This window comes from Musa acuminata, chromosome BXJ1-1 (genome assembly GCF_036884655.1).
Source record: "Musa acuminata AAA Group cultivar baxijiao chromosome BXJ1-1, Cavendish_Baxijiao_AAA, whole genome shotgun sequence".
Classification (NCBI taxonomy): Eukaryota; Viridiplantae; Streptophyta; class Magnoliopsida; order Zingiberales; family Musaceae; genus Musa; species Musa acuminata.
The window spans coordinates 37,912,911-37,939,537 of NC_088327.1; the positions used below are offsets into that span (position 1 = coordinate 37,912,911).

Consider the following 26,627-nt stretch of genomic DNA (forward strand, 5'->3'; position numbering starts at 1 on the left):
TGTATCGCTCTGTCCTTGATTCTAACTTATTGGGGTTATGTCTTTTAACGTGGGCAGGGCAGCCCCAAATCTTAACAACCTTAGGATCAGGCTTCTTCCCTTTCCATATCTCATATGGTGTAGACACTACCAACTTAGTTGGAACTCTGTTCAGAAGGTAAGCTACGGTCTCTAGGGCATATCTCTAGAATAAGATGGGTAGGTCAGCGAAACTCATCATGGACCGTACCATATCTAACAGCGTATGATTCCTCCTTCCAGAGACACCATTAAGCTAAGGTGTATAAGGAGGTGTCCATTGGGATAATATCCCATGGTCCTTGAGGAACTAAGTAAACTCTGTACTTAAGTACTCACCTTCTCGATCCGATCGAAGAGTTTTGATACTCTTTCCAGTCTATTTCTCCACCTCATTCTTATACTCTCTAAATTTCTCAAAAGCCTCGGACTTGTACTTCATTAAGTACACATATCCACACCTTGAGAAATCATCAGTAAAGGTAATGAAGTAGGAGTAACCACCAATGGCATGAGTTAACATAGGTCCACATACATCACTATGTATGAGTTCCAACAACTCAGTGGCTCTCTCTCCAGTTCCACTAAATGGAGAGCTGGTTAGTTTTCCACGAAGGCAAGGCTCGCAAGTTGCATATGACACATAGTCGAATGGATCTAGATATCCATCATTTAGCAACTTTTGAATCATTCCCTCATGGATGTGACCTAGCCTACAATGCTATAGGTATGCAATGTTCACCTTATCTCGTTTCCTCTTAGACACACTTACATTCATGATATGTGGAGTAGTATCTAGCATAAACAAACCTTTATGCAATATTCCTATCACCAATCTCCCCTCTACTTTGCTAGAATTTATAATAAATTGTATATATGATAAGCAATACTGGTATCCAATACCAATGCACTATCACAAAAATCTGACAATTGGAGATTGATCATGAATGTACCTGAAGCTTCTCCGAGCTTCTATTTTGCCCTTTCTGCAAGGTACTCTTTGTAGTTCCTCTTTCAGTGCCCATCTTTACCACAGTGGAAGCACTAGCCTTTGTCCTTTGTTGGGTCTTTCTTAGCAACATTTGCTTTACCTAGTCTGCCCTTGCCCTTTCCCTTCTTAAAGGACCTTTCTGCTTTCCTTTTCTTTCTGGTCTCACCAGTGTAGAGAACTGGCTTCTCTTTCTTAAAAGTACTCTCTGCATCCCTCAACATATTGAGGAGCTCTGGGAGAGTCACCTCATGCTTGTTCATATTAAAATTCATTATGAACTGTGAAAAGGAATCTAGTAGGGACTGAAGCATAATGTCCACACACAAGTTATCCTCTAGGACCAAGACCTGTGAGTTTCTCTATCCACTCAATCATCTTTAGGATAAGGTTCTGAACCGGTGTCCCCTTGGTCATCCTAGCGCGGAAGAGGCTCTTGGATATCTCATATCGTTGAGTCCTTCCCTGTTCCTCAAATAATTTGCGGACATGTAGGAGAATGTATATGGCATCCATCTTTTCATGTTGTCTCTATAACTCAGGAGTCATAGAGCCCAACATATAGCACTGAGTAAGAGTGGAGTCATTAATGTACTTCACGCAGCGAGCGATCTCATCCTCGCTTGTCCCTTCTTCGGGCGTAGGCATCACTATATCAAGGACATACATAATTTTCTCCGCCGTGAGAACAATTCTCAAGTTACGGAGCCAATCCGTATAATTTGGACTAGTGAGGCGGTTGACATCAAGTATGCCATGTAAGGGAATTGAAAGCGACATTTTCTAAAAATAAAGATGCAGCAGAAATGAATAACATGCAGATTTTGCAAGAAATAAACTATCAAGATATGGACTTCTATCTTAATATGCTTTCACTATTTTACTAACGAGTCACGCGATACCCTCAGCACATGAAACGGAAGTCTCCGGCAGACTTCTAGTGGGGATCAAGATCCAATCAGCGTCTTAGTGTAATCTCGAGGGACTCGACCAATCATACTAAGCTTAAAAGGTAGGCAACTCATGCCGATCACAACTCCTTGTGATTCCCGTCCTGTTCGGCCTCCGAATCACCATGGTCTTGAGGGACTCGACCAACCATGATGCTCGGTTAAGTCAACACCTTCGTTACAAGATGAATCTGATTTGATGATATACCCTCGAGGGACTCGACCAAGCATACCATGCCCTCAGGTCACCGGTGACATCTCTATGTCGTAAGCAAGATAGCGAATCGTGATATAGGTGAGTCTCGAGGGACTCGACCAACTCAACCTACACCGAGAATCGATTCCTACTTATAACGATGAAAGGCCACGTGGGTCAATCTAATTGCCTCACGTTTACCAACTTAATATTATCGAGAGAGATGTTTCTATGATTTGGTCTCCTAATATGATATGTCACACATATACACATTTAATATATATCTACATCGCATACAAATATATATACATATCTAGTATGTATATAAGCAATCACACCAGATGATCATAGACCACAACCTAATGTGATTAGGCCCGAGCCAGTAGGCCTAATCACTCACATCAAGATCTATGTGTGCAACGGTGCATCTCCATGCCCTGTGATCGTCCATCTCGTCCTCGTTGGTTCCGTCGACATCTTGATGCATCTTCATGCATCGCGATCGTCCGTCTCGTGGGTCCCGCTATCGCATCCACTCTCCCACTACGCCTCCTCATGTGATTACAACTTAATCATAGGCATGTATGCTCGACAATAAACGAGAAATATAATGGAGGCTCGCAGACCTCAATAATAATAATCACAAGTACACACATCATACGGTCCATGATCATCCGTCCACACATCATACATCACATGTATAAATAATCATCATCATGTAGGACTTCTGGATAATGATAAAAATAATAATCAACTAAACCTTTTAATTAATTAGTATTTTATGAAATCAGGGACATATAGGGAATTTTTGAATTCCTAGGGGTATTTTCATAATTTAGACAAAAGACAGAAATTGGAATTTCTAAAATTCCGATGGGCAAAACTATCTTTTGCTCAAAAACCCTAATGCCATACTCCCCTTTGCTGCTGCCGCCGCCACCACCCTGCTTGCAGCGGGGCGCGGGGGCGCCGCCCTTGTAGGTGGGCGCCACCGTGGGTTGGCGCCCCTGCGGGTGGCGTTGCCCCCGCGAGCGCTGTGCCCTCGGGTGCAGTGCCCCACCGGGCGGCCACCCCTGCGGGGGGGTTTGCCTGCAGGAGCAGCGGTCGCAAGCGTCGTTGCCCTGTGGTGCCTTAGCCCGCGGGCGCTGCGGCCGCAGGCGCCTCGCCCCGCGGTGCCTCTGCCCACGGGTCCAGCACCCGCAGGCGTCGCCCTTGCGCACGGGCACAGTGCCCGCACGCAGGTGGTCGCCTTGCCCGTAGCCCTGCCTGTCGGCGCCATGCGGAAACGACCGCGGGTGGGGCACCCGTGGGCTGCCAGCCCCACTAGTTGCAAGCAGGTTACCGGACGGCTACTGTAGGGGCAGACCCTATGCTGCCTGCCTCCGGTTGCACTGCACGCACGTAGATCGAGGGCAGCAACTATTGCTGCCCTTCCTTGTTTTTGCGTTAAAATTCTTCCTAAACACAACACACGCAGTTCAAAATTAATCATTCGTACGAACAACCTAGCTCTGATACCACTGTTGGGAAATCTTAGGGGCGACATCACATGCATAGCGGAAGAATAAGAAAAAAAAATCCCCGATTCCCAAAGAGATATTCGTCGTCGTGCGAAGATTGGTGCGCAAAATCTGTGAAACTGAAAAACTACGTATAGAATAGATTGTGTTACCTAGGGAGATCGTATATCCCTGTTTCCTTACAGATCCTTAGGAGAGGGTGAAGGAGGTCAAGCGTCCTCCTCTCTAGCGGTAATCCACACAGCAGGGCTACGACGACGCTCCTCAAAACTCCTAGCCTACTCTAAGGTAGAGAGTGGAAGGAGAATAGGAGAGGCAAGCAAAGGCTCTAGCCTATGAGGCTCTGAATCCCTCCTATTTATAGAGGTCCCCTATCAAACCCTAATGGATCCTCCCCTAGTGGGTATTGGATCTACATCCAATAAGATAAGGGCTCCGTCGGATATCTCATATCGGAACCTATCGGAACCTCTACTCATCGCAATGCCTACCATATGTGTGTGACCCTCTATGCCCAATATCGAGCTGGCTGTGAGTCATACCTGTCAGAACTCCTTTTAAATCAGTGAATTATTATCTATGTAATAATTCACTTGACTCATCGACTACGGACGTACTAGGCCACTACGCCATAGTCCCCAAACGATACAGGGGAATCCAATCCATTGGACCTGTCTGTCCTCAATTACCGTGTACCTATAGTCCCTCCTCCATCTAATATCCCAGAGACTGTATATCGAGCATGGTGTTGTCAGACCCATACGGTTTCTACTCGAGTCTCGCTCTAATGAATTCTCCCGGAGAACTCTTTCTCTCTCAACCCGAATGACCCTGGCTAGGGATTTTTCTGAGCAAGAACATATGGGATATTCCTCTCATGACGCCGAGAGTGGATGATCCTCTATCGACACTCAATAGCCCTCGTAAGGTCGACTACCACTCCCAATGACCAACTGTACTAGATCTGGGACTACCGAACCTATAAGTCTGATATCAAAGAGTGGAGCACTTATACAGGACATCCTTGGTGTCGCAAGTCTAAGGACCAGATACACCACTAGGACTACGGAATCGTTATCTGACAATTAGGCATCATCAACCATCCAGCATTCCGTAAGTGGATCAATTAGTGAACTCATTCTCCAATGAGCACCTGTACTATATCCCTAGTGTCCCTACACGAGCAACTATGAGACCAGCTGCATCCATCATATGGATAGGTATACAGTACACCAGTCTGTCCGGTTATCACGAGGTCCCTCTCGAGTAACCTATGACCGGGATTATTTAGGATATGTGTTTAAAGGTGAATCGATCTTATTATCTTGATCTCATCATGATCTGATTCCCATTGCACAAATCCAAGGACATCACAATATATATATGCATATATGCAATAGTTATAAAGTGATATACGCCAAAATATAATAGGCAAAAAGATTCTGTGTCAAGTCACACGTGCCATCACTCACGTGATTGGCTTGCTGGGCACCTATGACTAGTAGTACCATCGCCTATATCGTTGACAACTAGCGGCACTAATGCCTAGTCTCAGCGATACTATCACCTGACACATGGGAGACCGTGTATACTAGCAGTACTGCTGCTCGTCTGGGTAGTACCACCACTGGACACTGGTAGTACTACCGTCGGGTCTTCCAAAAAATGTACACTCTGTATGTTAGGATCAAGAGCACTAAGAGGGGGGGGTGGGTGAATTAGTGTGGCGGAAAATTTTCGACGATTTAAAACGATGTTCGTACGATAAAATCGTTTCCGACATAAAACTGTTTTCGGAAACTTAACTTGAAAGCGAGTTCGTAAAGGAGTGCAGCAAAAGTAATGAGGAAGTAAAGCATATATGGAGCTTTGCAGTAAGGTAAGCAGCAAGAATAAATACAAACCAGATAGTACCGCAATTTTAGAGTGGTTCGGTCAATCTTGACCTACATCCACTTTTGGCTTCCTCCTCCGATGAGGTCACCGACGTCCACTAGAGGCCTTCCTTCAATAGGCGAAGGCCAACCACCCTTTTACAATTTCACTCCTTTTGACGAGCTTAGGAGACAACCCTTACAGAATTTTCACTCCTCTCTTGAATGATCGAAACTTGGAAGAAAAGAGGGAGGAAAACTTTTAGCTTATACAACACTTTTGAGCTCTAAAAATCACAGAGTAAGATTGGATTTTCGGTGCCCTTTCATGCAGGAAAGGGTGGGGTTTATATAGGTCCCAAACTGGTTTGAATATGAATATTTCATCATTGCATGCATCATTATCATCATATATATTTTCAAAACATATAAACTCATTATTATATGCATGATTCCAAATCATCATTCATATTATTTCAATCATTATTTCAATCATCACTATAGCTAATCATGCACAAAATGTAAAATCATTTAAGATGATACAAACATTTATTTTCAAAATATTTATCACTATTTGGATCATGATACCAAACATTTATCATTTAAAGCATTCATGATACATATCATATGCAATACATACATTATCATAATAAAAAGCATATGCATAATTCCAAATCATAAATATTTCAAATCATCATGGTATTAATTTGTCAAATTGCATCCTACCATGCATGATCATGACTTTTTCCTCTTTTATCCTTGTAAACTAGAAAAAATGAGGGAAGAACAAAATAGTGCCAAATATTTCAATTATTTCAAGGCATACAAGCCATAAATCCAATGGCATCATGTCGTGAAAGATAAGACCTCTTGAATTACAAAAGACATGATTCATTTTAATCAAATATCTTCTTTTTATAAATTACAAAAATTATAGGTGTACAAAGAAGAGATCGTGATTAAAAAATCTCAAGTAGTAAATCCAAGAAATCAAGATCATGATTTGAATACAAACTCATTCAAATTCAAATCATCAAATCAAAATTATTTTCAAGAGATTCATAAAAAGATGATCAAATAGTTTCATTAAAGTCAATAAGATAAAGAAAAAGAATTTTCAAGAAAAATACTTTTCTCTTTTTAGTTTCAACTTATTGTTTGATTTCATAGATGTTTATTCTTTTCTTTTATGTCAAATCCATGCATTCATTAATGCCGAAAAAAAAGAACTTTTAAAAGATTGCAAGGTTCGATAATCACAAAAATCATCATGCACAATTTTGAAATATAAATTTATTAAGCATGATCTCTAATTACATTATTTCATCAAACATGATTAAAATCATTTTGCTTGCTTATCATAAAATATGCATTTTTCATGACTATTTTTAAAATCATTAGAGAGGTAAGCATGATCTAGTTTTATCTTTCCATTTTTATTAAACATGCAATTTTTATTATCATTTTTGAAATTACTAGCATGATCATAATTTTTGCATTTTCATTTTTAAACATACAATTTAAAAGAATTTTTTTTTAAAAAAAAACATCATAGAAAGCATCATGAAATTTCGAAGTAAATTAGGGGGATTTCGATTACCTCATCATTGAAAGCGGTTAAGGCATAGTTTGCCACCTCGCCTTTCTTGATTTTCTCCTCATCTTCGGAGGAGCTCGATTTATCCCAATTTTTGTTCTTCTCTTGCATTCAAAGTAAGTAGTTCCATTCTTTTTACTTTTTAATTTTTGTTTCATTTGTAGTTTAAGTTCACCATCACTTGAGCTTATGCTCGAGTAGTCTTCAAATGTTCTATGTCCCAAATACTTTCTTTTCTTTGGAAGCTTGTTTTGTTCATCATATTCATCATATTCATTGTGCACCATTTCTTAAGACATTTACTGCAACTTGTTCCGGTGCGTCAATCGCTTCTTTCGGCGAGCTTCCGACGAACTTCCGACGAACATCCGACGAACCTTTGGCGATGCTCCGGTGGACTTCCGACAAACTCCTGGACTTGCGATGATCCACTTGGCGAGTTCCAACGAGCTTCTTTAGCAAGCTCCTGGACTTCTCAGATTTGTTCCCATAGAATCTCCGACGACCGTCCGGACTTTCGTCGAACTCTCGAACCCCCAACGTGATTATGGTCTTGACTTCGGCGCAACTCCTGTTGCATGTCTTACTTCCATCGTAGTTAATCCTGCACACTTATCTCAATATATGAATTAGATAACAAATGACAATTGACTTCATTATCAAAATCCGAGATTCAACAATCTCCCCCTTTTTTATGATGACAATCAATTGATAACGGAGTTAACCTTAACTCCCCCTATCTATATGCCATACTTGAGATAAGTCATTCTTGAATTCAAAGCCTTTGAATTCAAGAGACATATTAATAAGTTAAGATCGTTTAACCTTATCAATACTCCCATCATGATTCCTATCATGATGTATTTCTCTGAAAATGATGTTAAGGCTTGATATCCATTTTCAGGTTTTACATTTCAAATGTGAAAGATAGCAATCGTAGCAATTCATCATATGGTAAGATATTAACATGAAAAACTGTGATGTAAGTTCTTGATATCTTAACATAATACAAACGTTTTAAGTGTTTAGCAAACATAGCATTTCATCACATGACAAGATATCAATTTGTTGAATTACGATGTATGCTCTAGATATCTTAACATAGTGCAAATATGGCAATAACATAGTGCAAATATGGTATAGTGCAAATATGGCAATCATAGCAATTCTATCACCAATTTATCATATATTTCGATGCAAGCTTTTAATATCTTAACATAATTCAAATTCAAATATGGCACTCATAGCATCAATTTATATAGCATTAAATTCAAATATGGCACTCATAGCATCAATTCATATATTTCTCATTCAAATATGGCACTCATAGTATCAATTCATATATTTCTCATTCAAATATGGCACTCATTATATCAATTCATATATTTCTCCCCCTTTGTCATCAACAAAAAGGAGAATGATATAAGCAAATTTTAACTATGTTTATGTCATTTTTCAATAATAAGTGATAGGATACCAATTATACAAACATCTCAAGGAAAACATGACATAGAGATAACTTTCATTACTTCTTCCTTTTTATTTGCTATTATCTTTTTGCAGAGGAAAGCCATTTGTGAGCTTACTCGAATGAAGTTAAAATTGATAAGATATTAAAGCACACTTTATTTTTACAAGGATCAAGATATGTGTGTGAATCAAATCCTTGCACGTAAAACTATTTCTCAAAAGATATAAGAAGGAATCGTTAAATCCATTTCTCGAAAGATATTTTTCATATGATAAGTCTATGAGAGATGCATTTGCTAGTTGATTCCATATGTCAAAAATCAATGATGTGAATCCAAAACTCAATATGACATATATTTATTAAGTCCGGAAGAGAATAATGTATCGAGAAAATCCGATTGTTAAGATCAAGAAGATCCGAAAATGAAATTTAACACTTTCAAAAATGAAGATAAAACATGCTTATTATCATGGAAATATTTGTATCCAAAACACATAATTTCCAACATGTAATTAAGGCAAGTAATTGTGTAAAATCATCATGGCAATTAAGTGATTTAATCATTAAATCAAAAAAGTCCGAAAAATAATCTTAACAAGTTCATGCATTTGGACACATTTTTGTAGTGCTCAAGGATTAAGAATTCGATGTATGAATCTTCTCAAATCACAATGAGAATATAATATGCTCATCATGGAAATCAAGGCACAAGATTTTCAACTTATAAAGTAAGCATGTTATAGAAGCATTCAATTTCAACGTGAAACTTAAGTGGTCAAGAATATTTTGAAAATGAGTATCGCAAAGAGATTCAAGGAAAATCCGAAAACGATGTTCAATCTATATTAATATTCCTAACTCTGCATATGCTTACCAAATAATATATTAAGTAAAGCATATCAAGGATTAGTAGTTATTAAGGCATTGTGATCAAGGTGAGTGGCATAAAGAGTTTACAACAACATAATTATTACAATAAGACAAGAAAAAATTATGACCACATTTATATATACAAGCTCATTCAAGAGGTGGAAAATTAAAATGCCTAAATAAGGAGTCAAATTGTCAATGAATTTGCTGCAGCTCAGATAGGATTTGATCTTGTCGATGTTCAAGCCGATCTTGTCTTTGTTCAAATCGGTCCATCCGAATCCCTCTGTCTTCGATAGATGATGTAGGAGCTTGCTCAAATGGATGTGTTTCCTCAAAGGGACAGATCGGAAGAGATTGAGTACCCCTAAAGATTAGTGTTTCTAGTTCAGGTTCAGGTTGAGGGGGATCGGTTATTCTAGGCATTCTAACCCAATTACCGTTTCTATAAAGACATCTCAATCGGTGAAGTAGATTTTTATTTATTATGCTAAACCTATCTACTTTTATTACCTCTTCATCGGGTGGTATTGGAATATCGTAGGCTTTAAGTATTATAGTGATTATACCACCATATGGAAGCATCATATCTTTCTTAGATATTTCTATCATATTCTATTAGATAAGGTAACCAAAATAGATGTTATGTCCTTTAATGATCCAATACATGATTCCTAATTTCATTTGACTCACTTCATCATGATGGTGTTGTTTAGGGAGAATGATGCTAGTTAGAATATGATGAAGTACTTTAGTGTTTAGTGGTAGTAGATGCTCACAGCTTTTAGGAACTATCACTAAGTTGGGATTACCGAAAATTGTTCCTAAGGCTTCGACGTAGGTTGTCCCAACTGTTTCATCATCCCACAATCCTCTAAAATAAAGATCTCTATCTTTTACGGGAATGCCTATCATGTCGATGAATCTATCTATAATGAAAATGTGTTATCCTAAGAGATAGGTAGACACTCTTTCTTCTTCATCTACTTGTGGATTGTTGTAAAACAACCTAACAAATCTTAGGTAGATGGGTTCACTAATTTGTAGTATTGGGAGTAGATCTAAATTTACAAACTATTGAATTGTCTCTAAATTACTTAGTTCATTTAGATCAACATACTTTCCCTTATGGATATTTCTAAACTCTATGGAAGCAAATTTTTGGCCATGAAGTTTTGAATCGAAAAGGGTGGAATCAAAGTCTTCTTCTAATCTCCTCTTCCCTTTGTCCCTAGAGGATCTTCTAGAGCCCATAACTATTGCTATTTAAGAAGATAGTAATGAGCAAGAGTAAACAGAAATCAAAAGCTTCTTAAAGAATACCTTAAGTGAGATCTTCAAGAGAATGAGAGATTGTTGATCTTTGCTTTGAAATGGGCAGTATTTGAGCAGCTAAAGGGAAGAAATGGAGGTGGAGAAGTGAGTTGGGGTTGGTTCCACCGCTAGCCCTAGCTTGGTTTAAAAGGGGGCAAAGTTGCGGGCGGTGCAATCGCTTGCAACCCATGACAACCGGCAGTGCTACCGCCAACTGGGCGGTGAGCACTTGTTTGGGGGCTATATGGGCTGATTTGGATGTTTTCTACTTGAGGAGAGTTTTCGTTTGTGGAGCAATCAACTTTACTTTCGTAATTATGTAAGAGTTTCCATTTCAAGATGAGAAATTTCGTATGTTCAAGATAGATCTTGTGACGCGTATACTCTACTTTAAATGTCGTATACAATTGTAGACATGTTCATGACTTATTATCCAAGTTGGTAAGCTTCACAAGTTTATGACAAACTTTGCTTGCAAGATGTAAGTTCATGATATAGTTGGATCCGAAGGTAAAGAAGAAATCAATTCGATGAGTTTAGAAATCCGGAGGGTATGTGAAGGGAGACTTATGAGTTTCGAAATATGAGGGATTAAACAGGATTGTATAAGTATCATTGTGTAATATTAATTTTCTAATCCTCTTTTTACTATTTAGGCTAGAGAGCATTACGAGTTCTTTTGGATCTCGAGTCATGAATATCGAGTACCCAAAAAGCAGGATATTATCTCTTGCTCCTAACTTTTGATGGTGTATGTTTCTACAAGAAAGGGTGATTTTTAGGTACCCATTTACTTTTAGGTGCCTCAAAAACTGGTCTACATTGTTTATCATGTTGCATAGAATTTATCATGATTCCTTTCGGAACCCAAATCAGTTTGTTCGGACTAATTTTCTTGAATGGACAATGATACGTTTTATGTCCATGTTTGCAACAAAAGTTGCATTTGTTTTGGTGCCGAACATGTAAGATAGGGCCTTTTATGAAGGTGGTTGGATTTTGATGAGGACTTCTCATAAATCTGATTCCGCTTCGTTTGAGAACGTGACCCTTATTTGTAAGGATCAGGTTCAAAGACTTGCTACCAACCTCAAATTTCTTCAAGGTGTCCTTAATTAGCAAGTTCTCTTTTTAGAGAGTTTCTATATCATGGCATTTTATACATAGAGCTAAACTATCATAATATTTAATTTTTAATTTATCGAAATTACTAATAAGACTATCATGCTCCTTTTTTAATAATTTATATTTTCTACTAATTATTTTGCATTCATCAAATAAGTCATGGAATGCATTTAATAATTCATCAAATGATAAATCTGCATCAATTAAATTTGTTACCTCCTCTCCGATGGCCATTAGGGCATAATGAGCAACTTGCTCAATGTTGGACTCCTCTTCTTCGGATGCACTTGAGTCATCCCACGTTACTTTGAGCGCATTCTTCTTTGATGTTCTCTTCTTGGCTTGGGGACAATCACTTTTGTAGTGTCCTGGCTTTTTGCACTCGTAACAAATAACTTGGTCCTTTTTGGGTTCAAATTTATTTTTTGTGTCATTTTAAACTTATTTCTCTTAATGATTTTTTTGAATTTCCTTGTTATAAGTGCCAAGTCATCGTCACAGTCCTCATCACTTGAGTTTTCTCTCAAGTGGTCATCTACAGTTCTAAGTGTCATATCCTTCCTGTTCTTTGGAAGGATATCTTCTTGCTCTTCATGAGCCTTGCAAGTCATTTCATAGGTCATTAATTATCCGATTAATTCTTCAAGAGGGAAGTTGTTTAAATCTTTAGCCTCTTGAATAGCAGTGACTTTAGGGTCCCAACTCTTAGGAAGGGATCTTAGAATCTTATTTACGAGCTCAAAATCCGAAAAACTTTTGCCGAGTCTTTTTAGACCATTGACGACATCTGTGAAATGGGTGTACATGTCGCCAATAGTCTCGCTCAGTTTCATTTGGAAAAGTTCAAAAGAATGTATCAAAAGATTGATTTTTGACTCTTTCACTCTACTTGTGCTTTCATGAGTCACTTCGAGTGTATGTCAAATATCAAACGCGGTTTTACAAACCGAAACATGATTGAACTCATTTTTATTAAGCGCACAAAATAAGGCATTCATAGCCTGTGCATTAAGAGTGAAAGTCTTCTCCAATTCATTCCAATCGATCATTGGAAGAGAAGACTTCAAAAATCCATTTTCGACAAGATTCTAAGGTTCAAAATCCATTGAAATAAGGAAGATCCTCATTCGGGTCTTCCAATAGGTGTAGTCCGTCCCATTGAACATGGGTGGACGTGTAATAGAGTGGCCCTCTTGGTTTCCAGCGTATGCTATCTCTCTTGGGTTTTAATCCGTTTGAAAGTTAATCCCGCTCTGATACCAATTGTTGGGATCAAGAGCACTAAGAGGGGAGGGGGGGGGGTGAATTAGTGCAGCGGAAAACTTTCGACGATTTAAAACGATGTTCGTACGATGAAATTGTTTCCAACATAAAATCATTTTCGGAAACTTAACTTGAAAGTGAGTTCGTAAAGGAGTGCAACAAAAGTAATGAGGAAGTAAAGCACATATGGAGCTTTGCAGTAAGGTAAGTAGCAAGAATAAATGCAAACTAGAGAGCATTGTAATTTTAGAGTGGTTCAGTCAATCTTGACCTACATCCACTTTTGGCTTCCTCCTTCGACGATGTTACCGACGTCCACTAGAGGCCTTCCTTCAATAGGCAAAGGTCAACCACCCTTTTACAATTTCACTCCTTTTGACGGGCTTAGGAGACAACCCTTACAAAATTTTCACTCCTCTCTTGAATGATCAAAACTTGGAAGAAAAAAGGGAGGAGAACTTTTAGCTTATACAACACTTTTGAGCTCTAAAAATCATAGAGTAAGATTGGATTTTCGGTGCCCTTTCATGCAAAAAAGGGTAGGATTTATATAGGCCCCAAACTAGTTTAAATTTGGAGCTCAAAAATATCATCTCCCAGATTTCCGGGGTCCTAGCGGTACTACCGCTAGACTGGGCGGTACTACCTCTCGGAGACCGAGCTCAGGCGGTACCATCGCCTGATAGGGGCGGTACCACCGCCCAGTCTCGCTCGAAGACTGAACCTAAGCTGTACCACCGCCTGACAAGGGCGGTACCACCGCCCAGTCTCGCTCGGAGACTGAGCTCCTGGGCAGTGCTACCGTCGGCCCTAGCGGTGCCATCGCTTGGCAGGAATTCTGGGTCCAAATGGGCTAATCTATTCGGCCCAATTTGGGTCTGTCAAGGGCCTAATTGCCCCTAGATTAAGTTAATGGGATCACCTCTCATTCCTAACTTAATCTACATGCTAACTACGATATTTCTTAAGACATTTATTGTAACTTGTTCCGGTGCGTCAATCGCTTCTTTCGGCGAGCTTCCGGCGAACATCCGACAAACCTTCGGCGATGCTCCGGCAGACTTCCGACAAACTCTTGGACTTGTGATGATCCACTTGGTGAGTTCCAATGAGCTTCTTTAGCAAGCTCCTAGACTTCTCGAATTTATTCCCGTAGAACCTCCGACGACCGTCCGGACTTCCGTCGAACTCTCGAACCCCTAACGTGATCATGGTCTTGACTCCGGTGCAACTCCTGCTACATGTCTTACTTCCATCATAGTTAATCATACACACTTATCTCAACATATGGATTAGATAACAAATGACAATTGACTTCATCATCAAAATCCGAGATTCAACACTGTATGTTCTAGCTCATAAGTGGTTCCACTGCTTGGTCCAGCGGTGCCACCGTCTGACCTAACTTTATGTCATTGAATAGGCCTACCAATGGGCCTAACTTAACCCTATATTAGGCCTAATGGGCCTCTAATTGAGTTAATAGGATTACATCTAAAACTAACTCAATTTAAGACCTAAACAATTACAAGACAAGAAATCTAAATTGTTTGGCATGTCATTAGTTCATCCGAACTCCCAGCAAACTTTTAGCACATCGTTTGAATCTTCGATGTATCGCCTAATCTATCGGCATGTTAACTCTCGCAACATCCGATCTTAGCACAATGCCTAATGCTTGATCTTTGACTTCAGCCCAACGTCTGATTTTTCTGTTTTAATCATTTTGCCTTTTCATGATCAAAGTTAGTCCTACATCACTTTTCTCAAATCACATATTAGATTACAAACTTCATCAATTAATTTCATCATCAAAATCCAAGATTCAACATGAAAAAAATTCTCATAGAACCAAGATTTCATCTTCTCCCAAGATGAAATCTTTATCTTCTCTTTCCAAAGGCACATCTCTTATACTTTGTCCCACCAGATTAGAACATAACGTTGAAGCCTTATAGCAATTAATTTTACTTTTTGGTCTTTAAGTATTTCCCTATACTGAAAGAATTTCTCAATGGTATTAAGCCAATCAAGAAGCTCTTCATGTTGAGGTTGACCATAGAACTCCGACAAGTCAATTTTGATGTTGTTATTTGCACAAGAAAAACCTCTCCATAGATTAGCCTCTTACAGATTCTTTGGATGCAAACAGATTCATGTCTTCGAATTCATCACTTGTATAACCATAACTTGATCCTCTAGAGTCATGGGTTTCTTGATATATGAGGCACATAGTAAACTTTTCAACTTGTCAATTTAGTGCTTCAATTTTTGTATCTCTTTTTTCTCTATCTTGTTGCATCATTCTTTTCCACGAAGTACTCCAAGAACATAGTAAGACTCCGATATTAAATAATATAAAACAAGAACAAAAAAAAAAAAGAGGATGAGAAAAAGAAGTGAATTATAAGAGAAATAAAAAGATAACTTTATCTTTTAAGAGATAACTAAGAGACAGTAACTCAAAATATAAGAGTTTGATTAGGTTTTAAAACCAAGAATATCCTATCAAACTTTCTTCTTTCTCCTTTTATATATCTCTTGTATATTGAATCCCTTAATTACCTAATTAATGAGTCATAATTTACTAAAAGTCAAGCATAAATTATAATATATTAAATTCATATTGTATTGTATCTTGATGATTTTAATTTTTTTATAATTATCTCAACATACGAACCATAAAGTAAAGTGATCTATTTTAGTTAATAGCTTAAGAATATCATTTCGTTTAACATCCTTACCGGTGAGTCAACACGGTTTAACATCCTTACTGGTGAGTCAGCACGATTGGTTCACTGATGAAGGTGTAAGCCCAAGTGCCTTTTCCTAGCCGACATAGGAGACTTGGCAATGTGAGACCGCATGGATGACTTGATCGGAAGTGGTCTTGTCTATGTGGACCTGGTTTAGGATAACCGAGCAAGCAGTTTGCGGTCTTCCTGACTACAAGGTTCCCTTTCGAGGCTAGATTGTTTGGGTGTCCTCGAGAGATAGTTCGTCTCGTGGTTGTGTGGTTACATCCTAACAACGGGGCGCATCCTGACCTCCGACGATCTTACATGACAAACCGGCATCAGGGGTTGCCTAGCGTGGCCCCTTCGATGCTTAAGTCAACGAAGGAAAAAATAATAGTGTAAGTTGTATGATTGAGTTAGTGTATAGAAAGCCCCACCTCCCTTAGCATGAGCTTATGGGTTCCTTTTTATACCTGATCTCTAGACCTTCTTACTGATTGATCTGGGAGAAGATTAGATGAATTACCTAATCATTCTCCGATCTTGATAATATAGAGCGATTATCGGGACGCACTACGATACCATTTTGGGGCTAGTGACCTAAAGCCTTGCTTAGGTATCAGTCTCGGTGGTAGGTGAGCTGGCGTGGTATCACGAACTTAGCTGGTTTTGCCTAAGTCGTGTGACACCCTTGTGTGTCCGTCCGCAAAGGTCAGTCTCCCCGAAGCCTCCCATAGTCCCTTAGGACCCACAAAAGAGAGAATAGGTTAGAGAAAATGCCTCACTCGGGATCTATAAGCAAACATTTCCGAAAACACTTCATAAATAATGCAAATTACAAACAGACTTTACAACCTCTGAACAGTTGCACAACAAAAGGTCAAAATGGTCTACTATGGACCAAAAATCTCTCACAAGTGTCCACATGACACAACCTTAATTTACAAGCCTAAAGCGGCCACCAAAACCAACTAAAATAGGACTATTAAGCCTTTGGTCATCCCTCTACATGTTGTGCAAAGTATGAACATACTAAAAAATATGGATATACATAAGCATTACATCAAACATCCTGTTTAGAAGTTTGTCCGTGACATTCTCCCCCACTTATCCCTTCCACGTCCTCGTCGAAGCCTTTGCCGACACTACAACTCCTCGCCTTTGCTAAGTCTTCAATCTTCTGCTCTAGCTGCAATGAGCCTCTTGGCTCCCAACTGCTCTTCACTATTGTTTTTGAGTAGTCAAACATTTGATCCGCCATACTGCTTCAACTCGCCAATGACTCTGACTCTAGTGTGGGGTTAGTTGAGTTGTGTTGATCCCTGTTGGTTCATGTGGATCCTCTAGATGAAGGAAAAGACCATCCTTACTATGCGCCAGTCTCTCAAATGCCTTATGATGCCTTATGCTTATGCGCCAGTCTCTCAATTTGCCTATTGACTCTTCTTTCACTTAGTTGTCACTTCCAAGTAGATTCGCATAACTTCTGCTTTCGATTAGCATTTTGTTGGGAAATGAAGCGGACAATCTACTCTCAGTAGCACTGATCATCGTTGGTGAGGATTTGACAACTATTATCTTCTATTATCCTCGAAGGGTCTTCGAACCTGTGCAGAGCTCCTCTGTTGGATAGATAAGAGAATTGGGGTACTCAGTTTCACCAATTCTCTTAAGAGTTGAGAAGGCAAAGGTTACTTGACTTCGCCCACTTCCTCGAGGTTGTACTCCATACATCGAGCTAGTTACTGGCCTTCGCCTACTCTTTGCTTACACTTCTGAAGCACTTGAAGTGTTTGCACTCCTTGCATTGAGTTCGCTACTGTGATTCACCTTCTCAATGCCATCGAACTTCTGGAATACAAGAAGTTTTCACCCCAACTTGGAGTAAGTCTTTAATAGTTTTGGTCGCCTTTGGGATTGTACCGTCTTCTTCATCAACCCGGCCACCTACTCCATTGAGTAGCAAAGGTATAGCACCACGTACTGCCTACTTCATTCCTTGGTCATGCACTCTTGCATGACTTGAAGTCCTTCACTTTTGGCTATCTTGATGAGAAGCTCGTTGACACCAGTCTTACGAACTTTCATGGCCTCTGCCCTTCAACCTTATCTCGGTACTTGGAGTTTGCCTCTGCATGCTCCACCTCCTCGGCCCCTTTCACGACCAAGCGCTCTCCCTCCATGATAGTAAGGGATCAATGACTTTCACGAAAGTCCTGCCTGTTAGGATCGGAACGGCACTAAGAGGGGGGGGTGAATTAGTGCAGCGGATTAAAACTTCGATTTTAATAAAATCTTTCGTACGTTAAGAACGAAACTTGAGAAATTTAACTTGAAGGCGTATTCTTAAAGTTGCGCAGCAAGAGTAATAAGGAACTAAAGCAGTAAGAAGATTTGCAGTAATGTAAATGACAATAATAAAAAGCAAACCAGAGATTACGCCGATTTTTAGAGTGGTTCGGTCAAATGACCTACTCCACTTACGAGGCCCCTCTTCGATGAGGCTCCCACCTTCCACTAGCAAGTCTCTTGAAATGGAAGGGTAAACACCCCTCTTACAACCTTTTACAAGCAGCTCAACCTCTTACAAATTTTCAATAAGAAAGAAGGAGGAGAACTCTCTAGCAAATTGAAAACAAGACTTGCTAAGACTTTCTAAGACTTTTCTCTCAATCAAAATGCTTCTCAAAAGTTGTAACCTCAGCTGAGATTTGAGGGGTATTTATAGGCCTCAAGAGGATTCAAATTTTGGGCTCCAAAATTTGAATTCTCTTAGGGTTCCCGGTGCTGGCGGTTCCACCGCCCAGCCAGGCGGTGCCACCGCCCAGCGCTCGGGTGCTGGACGGTGCAACCGCCCAGCCAAGGAGGTGTCACCGCCCAGCACTCGGGTGCTGGGCGGTGCCACCGCCCAGCCAGGCGGTTCCACCGCCTGGCTTTCCGATTCATTGGTTTGGCTTATTTTTCGCCCAAACCAAATTTGACTTTGGGCCCAGTTGGCCCCTAACTAGGATATAGGATTATCTCTTAATCCTAATCCTAATTACAGGTGAACTACATAACAAAAACATCCTAAGCAAGTTTTTTAACCGCGAACGTCGAGTCTTGTTCCGGCGAGCTTTCCGACGAACTTCTTCCGACGGACTCCCTGCAAGCTCCCAATCTTTGTGATGACTTTAACGAGTAGCCGAGCCTTCTTGGTGATCTCCGCGAGCCTCCGACGATTTCTTCGGCGAACTTCCGACACGTTCCCGATTTCTTCTCGGACGGTTCCGGCAGCATCTCCAATGATTCTTCGGTCTCTTAAACGTCCATCGAACTTGACTCCGGTATTCTCACTTTGTGTTTTTTGGTTATCGTAGTTAATCCTGCACACACAAGCAAACACTCTACTCCGATCTAGACAATTATTATAACGCAAATTGACATTCTGTTGCCCGGCACGTCATTGGTTGGCGCTTCATCCGATTCTTCGGTGCATCGTCCTCTCTTGCAGCTTGTTGCCCAATCGGCGGTTGACCTCCGCAACCCCGATATCCTTGGCGCAATTTCGCTCTCCTTGGCCCGATGCCCGACGCCCGAAGCCTTCTGCCATCCAATATCCTGACGTGATCTCCTCCGACGCAACGTCAATTCCTCCTGCGTTAATTGTCTAATCCTGATCGAGTAGACCTGTATCACTCAAAATGTAGTCAAACATTTAAACACAATCAATTAGTTTCATCATCAAAATCCGAGATTCAACACTGCCTCTGTGGTACCATGGCGCTGCCATGTCCATGGCCCTACTATCCATCGCCTCGCATTTGCATCCCTTTTCTTCACGATCAATAGATATGTCTCCATGGCACTCCTCCGAGTCCACCTCCATTCTAACTGATGCTTGATTTTGGGTAACTAAGTCCCTCTGGACTCATCGTCACTTCCTCGCCCCTTTCGACCCCCTGCTTCAACACCTTTGTGTTCTCCAAGCAGCTCTCTTTGGTCGATAGAAAGACGAACTAAACTCCCATGCATGGCCTTTGTCAGCACGTTGTAGAGTTTGCACCGATTCTGTTCTCCTTAGCTTCCTTGGTAGCAATGTTCGCTTACTCGATCTTATCCTCTGACTTATCGGGCTCCCTCAAGCGAATATAGGCTCTGGAGCAGTCCAACTCTCTAGCTACTTCGATCATACCTCTACATGATCAAGTCCCTCTCATGGGATTCACTGGTACTTGCATTCGAACTTTTCCCTTGGTGGAACATAGCCCCCATATGCTGATGACTAAGGTTTTCATTCGATACAAAATTCAATGCACACACGGAAGACCCGCCTTTGCGGTACCATGACCTTTACTCTTTGAATCCATAGCCCTTCTTGCCGCCAAGTTGTTCATCAAAGTGGAGCTTCCAGTTGCTCCTGATCATACCTCCGTATGATCTAGTCCCTCACGGGACTATGTCGTATGTATCGCATTACTATGAATTGTTCCACCATGATCCGCTACACCATATCGTCTCCTGGTGACATCTCCATTGCATTCTGATCCTTGTGGGATAAACTCGAATTGTGACCCCTCCATGTGTGACCTCTACCAACACATCGCAGGGTCTCTTCCACCTTTGATTTTGTTCGCTCCTTTGGCAATTGACTTTCATCCACCCACTCTTGGGTCACACCTAGATGAAGCACCGCTCTAGGATAGTCTGTCGCCTAGTAGCTCCCGAAGTCCATCGACTTCGCTGAAAGTGATGCACCATTGTTTGGATCCTAGGCCTCTACCCCTACTAGCATAATCTTCGCTGCGCACCGCTTCCTTCATGGCATCTTGAATGGCAACAATATGACATATTCTTCAAGAGTACCCGCTTCCACGTTCTCTTGCCCGTGCTAAGGCCTTCTGAACCCAACTTCGCCTCCGCAAGTTGAGTCGCCTTAGTTCCTCCATCAAATACTTCTCCGAGATAAGGTGCATGTGCCCAGAAGCTCCCTTCGTCTTTGGCACCATGCAAGATGAGTCCGCTCCGTCAGAATGAAAGACCCATAGAACAACATGATCCTACTCTTGCCTCTGCAAGAGTTCATGTCCTTGACCTCTGTTCAAGGAAAGCACTGTGCCTCCGCTCCATATTTCATCTTCCATACTGGCTCCCTTCATGCGGTTTATGTACTTCGCCAAGTTATACCCAAAATGCTCCGCTCCTCGTTTTTACATTGAGTTAATGGTGGCCCTCGCGCCCACCATTCCACGGGTTAGCCCTCCCTTGAGTCCGATCTTCATATCGAGTCCAAGTGTGCCTTCATTTGTGTTGCTCTCCCACTTGATCTCGCAATGCATCCACCAATGCATTCTCTCAAGCGAGATCATGCACATGATTCTCTCTCTGGAAAAATCAGGATCTATCCCTCCTGGATAACTATCCCATTGGAGCAACATCTCTCTTTGTTTCGGAGACCACCTTCCCCTTGGACTACTCTGATTTGCTGAACAAACTATGCATTGTTCTGCCTCCTGCAAACACACTTGCTAGATTATGACTCCACGTCAATACAGCCCCCGCTACACCACTCAAGGCCTAACAACATCCTGAACTCGCTGCACACTTCAACCTCCTATGGACCTATCCTTCATATGCTGAAGAGAAAGCTTCAATGCTCCATGGCATTGAGTTTTGGTTGCCTTGGGATAGCCGCGAACATTCCATTGTCTACATACAAGCCCATGCATGAGTACCGAATTCCTCAAGTTAGCAATTCCCCTCACCTCTGTGAGCTTTGCACAACTCTTTCGGTCGTTGAGCAACTCATTCCACCTTGCATGGTCTCATCCTTTACCAAGCACCTCGCTTGCCTTGAGCACCATTAAGTATAGTTGTCAATGTCAAGCCGTAGCTCGGACTCAGCCATCCCAACCTTTGTGTGCTCCGTATTCTTCCAAGCTTGCTTGTTCTCCCTCTTGCGCGAAGGGTTGGCCATTCCTCTGAATGCCAATCTCAAATGCTCGCTCCTCCGAGCAACTCTTTTTCCCTACATCTCCATGCCCGTTTTTCCCCAAACGGTCGCGCATGTGCTGACTACCCTCAACGCAGCCCCGCTAGGTCCCACACGTTTGCATGTTAAGTATTTCTATGAGTGCTTGTCCTGCTCTGATACCATCTGTCACGGACTTAGCTGGTTTTGTCTAAGTTGTGCAGCACTCTTGCATGTCCGTGCGCAAAGATCAACCTCCCCGAAGCCTCCCATGGTCCTTTTTGACTCACAAAAGAAAAAACGGGTTAGAGAAAACGCCTCACTCAGGATCCACAAGTAAACATTTCTGAAAACACTATATAGACAATGCACATTATATAAACAGACTTTATAAGTTCTGAACAGTTGTATAATAAAGGGTCAAAATGATCCACTAAAATCTCTCACAAGTGTCCACATGATATAACCTTTATTTACGAGCCTAAAACGGCTACCAAACCCAACTAAAATGAGACTATTAAGCCTTCGATCGTCCCTCTATATGCTGTGCAAAGCATGAACATACTAAAAGACACGGACATACATAAACATTACATCAAACATCCTGTTTAAAAGTTTGTCCGTAACAGTGGGGCAAAATCGTCCCTCATGCCATATCTATATGTCTATATATACAAAATCTATATGTACATCCAAGAAACCAAATGAACACTGGATCATGTTGCTAAGACCATGGGGAATAAACCCAGGCCATTTAGGGCCTCAAATGCAAAGGGATTGACATTATGTGGGTCTAACTAATTAAGCCGGTGAAATAGTACCCGAACAATTTCACGTTGATTCAACCTCTCTACCAGGAAATCGGAGAACATGTACTCTTCCCAGGGTGACATTTGTAATTGAATGCATCCCTCAGCCGTTCTTTTCTGGAGGTAGAGACGCCGGAAGACCACGAGCCATGGGCTTGCGCTCCGGCAGCGCTTGCCAGCTCGCGCACTTCCTGGTCTCGAAACCATGCGCCGTTCGCTCCCTGATCGTCTCGCAGACGAAGATGGTCACGGCGTACGGGAAGAACGGGGACGTGCAGAAGGCCATAGAGCTCTTCGAACAAATGCCCCACAGAAACCAGGTCTCCTACAACGCGATGCTCTCCGTCCTCCTCGACTCGGGCCGCTTAGGTTCCGCCTTGCAGTTGTTCGAGGAAATGCCTCGGAAGAATGCGTGGTCCTACACGTCGATGATCGCTGGACTCTCGAGGTCAGGACACGTTAGGGAAGCGCGGCAGCTGTTTGATTCCATTCCGCCGAGTGATCGGAACGTGTTCTCGTGGACAGCCATGATATCTTGCTACGCGCAGAACAATGAGCCCCACCGAGCTGTGAGCCTCTTCTCGGGTCTCTACAGGGAACTCTTCGAGTCGAAAGTGATACCCAACTCTTATACTTTGAGTGTTGTGCTCAAGTCTTGTGGTTGCATACGATCTCTTGTGGCCGTAAGGCAGATCCACTCTTTGTCACTGAAGCTGTTGGATGAGGCAGGAGAAGGATCTGTCTTTGCTCAGAATGCTCTAATCGATGTGTATGCCAAATTGGATTGCTTACATGACGCAGAACATGTCTTCAATAGGATGAAGTGGAAGGATTTAGCTTCAAGGAATATTATGATGGATGCCTATGCCCATAACTTGTTACTGGACCAAGCTTTCAAGATTTTCAACTCCATGAACGAAAGGGATACACTTTCATGGAACATTATGATGTCGGGATTGCTGGAAGGCCGTCGTGGATTAGAAGCTCTGAGGTTATTCCTCTCCTTGTTAAGATTAGGCCATGACACAAAGCCCAACTTGTCGACCTACACGATCATCTTAACTGCTTGTGCTACTCATACCATGCTTGAATTCGGAAGGCAGATACATGGTCACACTGTGAAGAATAGTCTATATCCAAACAACATATTTGTTTCAAACTCCTTGGTCACAATGTATGCCAACTGTGGATTGATGGAAGACTCGTTGCAAGTGTTCAAGGAGATGCCAAAGAAAGATGTGATCTCATGGAACTCTGTGATACATGGTCTTGGGAAAAATGGGCATGCTCAAAAAGCTTTGGAGATTGCAGAAAAGGCACTGGCTTCAAACAACTTTAATGGCAACACATTTTCGGCTATACTTACTAGTTGCAGCCATGGTGGCTTAGTTGTCGACGGTTTGGATTATTTCAACTCAATGAGTAGAAAATACGGCATAGAACCAACTTTAGATCACTACATTTGTGCGGTAGATATGCTTGGGAGAACTGGCATGCTTAAGGAAGCTCGTGACCTGTTGCGAAGCATGCCCTTTGCAGCAAATTCTGTCGCATGGTCTACTCTTCTTAATGCATGTTCGATACATGGGAGCTTAAACATAGGCAGAGTCGCAGCACAAGAGCTGCAGATGCTGGAGACTGATAACACAAAGAGCTATTTAGGACTCGCAAACATCTATTGCAGAACAGAAACTGGAAGGGAATCAAGGGAACTTCTTAATTTACTAAGAGAGAAAGGTATAGTAAAGGAACTTGGGTCCAGTTGGGTTGTTGAAATATAGGATCTCAAGCAAAACCTAGTATTGTCCCACGTGGTGGTGAATGATGATCCAATTCTTTGGAAAAAAGATACAACAAAAGACTTGCTTTGATGTGAAGGATTCAAGAGAAATAGAACTCCTCTATTAGAAAGAAGAATGTGAGTGTCCTCATTTCAATTAATTTCAGAACAGTCAGTTGGACATGATGTGAAACAACCATGGAGTTTAGAGACATAATGTCTGCATCTTTCTGGTATATCTTCTTGCCCTTTATTTGTCTCATCTTATATTGGAGATAAAATACAGCAAAGCAGCTATTATATCATTTTCCATATCAATAACTGAGATTGTTACTGAATCATGCTAATTAGTTGACCCTTATCTGCTTTTATGTTTCGTGCACGTAGGTATGTGATAGAGTGTAAGATTTGGGCTTTAAGCCACTGCAACTTGTCTGCAACAATACCTGTTCAAACCAATCCACTATATTGAAGGAAAAGAAAAAAATTGAGTGCAGAATTTTTTGCTTTTTTTCTTGTATAGATGTCTATAAGGCACACATAAGGCAAGGATTTCCACTACAGCTGGTCCTCCAATCCTCATACAAGTCTACTTACTAGCTGTAGCTAATATCTTAATGTTGCTTTATCTAGGAGATGCAATGGTGCAAATTGCATCAATATGCTTAAGAAGGGACATACCCAGACTAATACCGGCATGACCTGAGATTTTGGAAATGGTGATCAGGATAGTATCTTCATCGGCTGGAGCTGGAATTGATGACTAATGAGGCCAACAACAGGCACAATTCGATCACTGTTGATAACTGATAACTTTCAAGAACAGATCATTTCAAAAGCCCATCTGGATTGTTTGGCGAAGCAACATATTCTGATGACATTTGTTGCAGATAGGACAGATCCTTTTGAACAGGTTTGCTTGTGTATATGCCTTGTACGACAACAAACAAACAGAATAAGAAAAGTCATGACTTCACATAAATAATTTGAACTCTGCTTAAGTAGTTAAATGGTTGAAAAGGTTTCAAGATATCAAATTTGAAAAGCTGATTTTTGTCAAATGATTAAGGTCAGTATAACAGGATGTTTTTGTTATTCTGGAAACCAGTAGAGGGGACCGTTTAGTAGATTGTATTGTGGTAGCTGCATTTCCACTCAACTTATCTAGCCAGTGAATTATATTTGGTAAAATTTGAGCATGAAATACGTTGTTTATTATGAACGAATTACATTGCTTGTGAAGTTCTGATATGCAAACAATTGTTGTATTTTGATGTTCAAGGTAAAACAAATTGTTGTATATGGAGCATTATGGAATGCTGTGGGGGAACCGATGCAGCAACGCATGCAGGTGATGACGAGACACAGTAGAGTGCATGAACCAGAGCATTGAGGAGCTCCGTCAACCGTAATCAGAAGAAGAGCTTTCCATTGGTGATTGCTCGAGCTGAGATGAGGTCGTTGCCCATGGTCTGATGATTCCCATCCCAGTGATCCGACTGAGCTGCTGCTGGCTGCCACCAATAAGCTTCTAGAACAATCGGTGCTCACCGTGGAAGGAAGACAGGAACTATTGCTTGTTTCATGACCAAATCAAATATCACTAGGCCACAAGAAAATACAGTGTACGATTTGGCTTTTCTTTTTTGTTATTGCTCTTTTTTTCCCCAACAATGTTTAAATCATGATAAATCTTCTTGATTTCACCAAAAAAGGTACTGTATTGTATTATTTATGCTACTCACTCAGATTAATAAACGAGATCAGAAATTATGTTTGCATGAGACAATACATGGAAGAATATTAAGCTTTAAAAATATGTAGGTACAATGGTCAACTTGTTCATTTGCTTGATTAGGATTTGAATTATAAGTACAGTTTTGTACCCTTAATTTTATGTTTATCGGGTAAAATTCTAATGTATCTTATATAATGTTAAGATTAATAAGAGGGCCTTTTGTCACAACAGCACCAGTGGTCTAGTGGTAGAATAGTACCCTGCCACGGTACAGACCCGGGTTCGATTCCCGGCTGGTGCACGCGTAATTATCATGTTTTACAGTATTTTTGAACCATAGTCCCCAAAAATATTAATTTGACTTAATGGTTGAAGTTTCTTATAATTCCTATTTCTTTTACTAAACGTAGAAAAGGGAACACAAAC

At 40.9% G+C, this 26,627-nt stretch overlaps 1 protein-coding gene and 1 non-coding gene across 2 annotated transcripts; both read left to right on the plus strand.

The window, feature by feature from the left end:
* The first annotated feature begins 22,614 nt into the window (after positions 1-22,614).
* Positions 22,615-26,236, plus strand: LOC135678567 (pentatricopeptide repeat-containing protein At4g02750-like). Its single transcript, XM_065191517.1, has 2 exons — positions 22,615-24,696; positions 25,746-26,236. The coding sequence occupies exon 1, from the start codon at positions 22,833-22,835 to the stop codon at positions 24,462-24,464; it is 1,632 nt and encodes a 543-aa protein (XP_065047589.1). The 5' UTR covers positions 22,615-22,832; the 3' UTR covers positions 24,465-24,696; positions 25,746-26,236.
* A 195-nt stretch (positions 26,237-26,431) lies between these two features.
* On the plus strand, positions 26,432-26,502 carry TRNAG-GCC (transfer RNA glycine (anticodon GCC)). Its single transcript has one exon. It is a non-coding gene; the product is annotated as a tRNA-Gly (tRNA).
* The last annotated feature ends 125 nt before the right edge of the window (positions 26,503-26,627 follow it).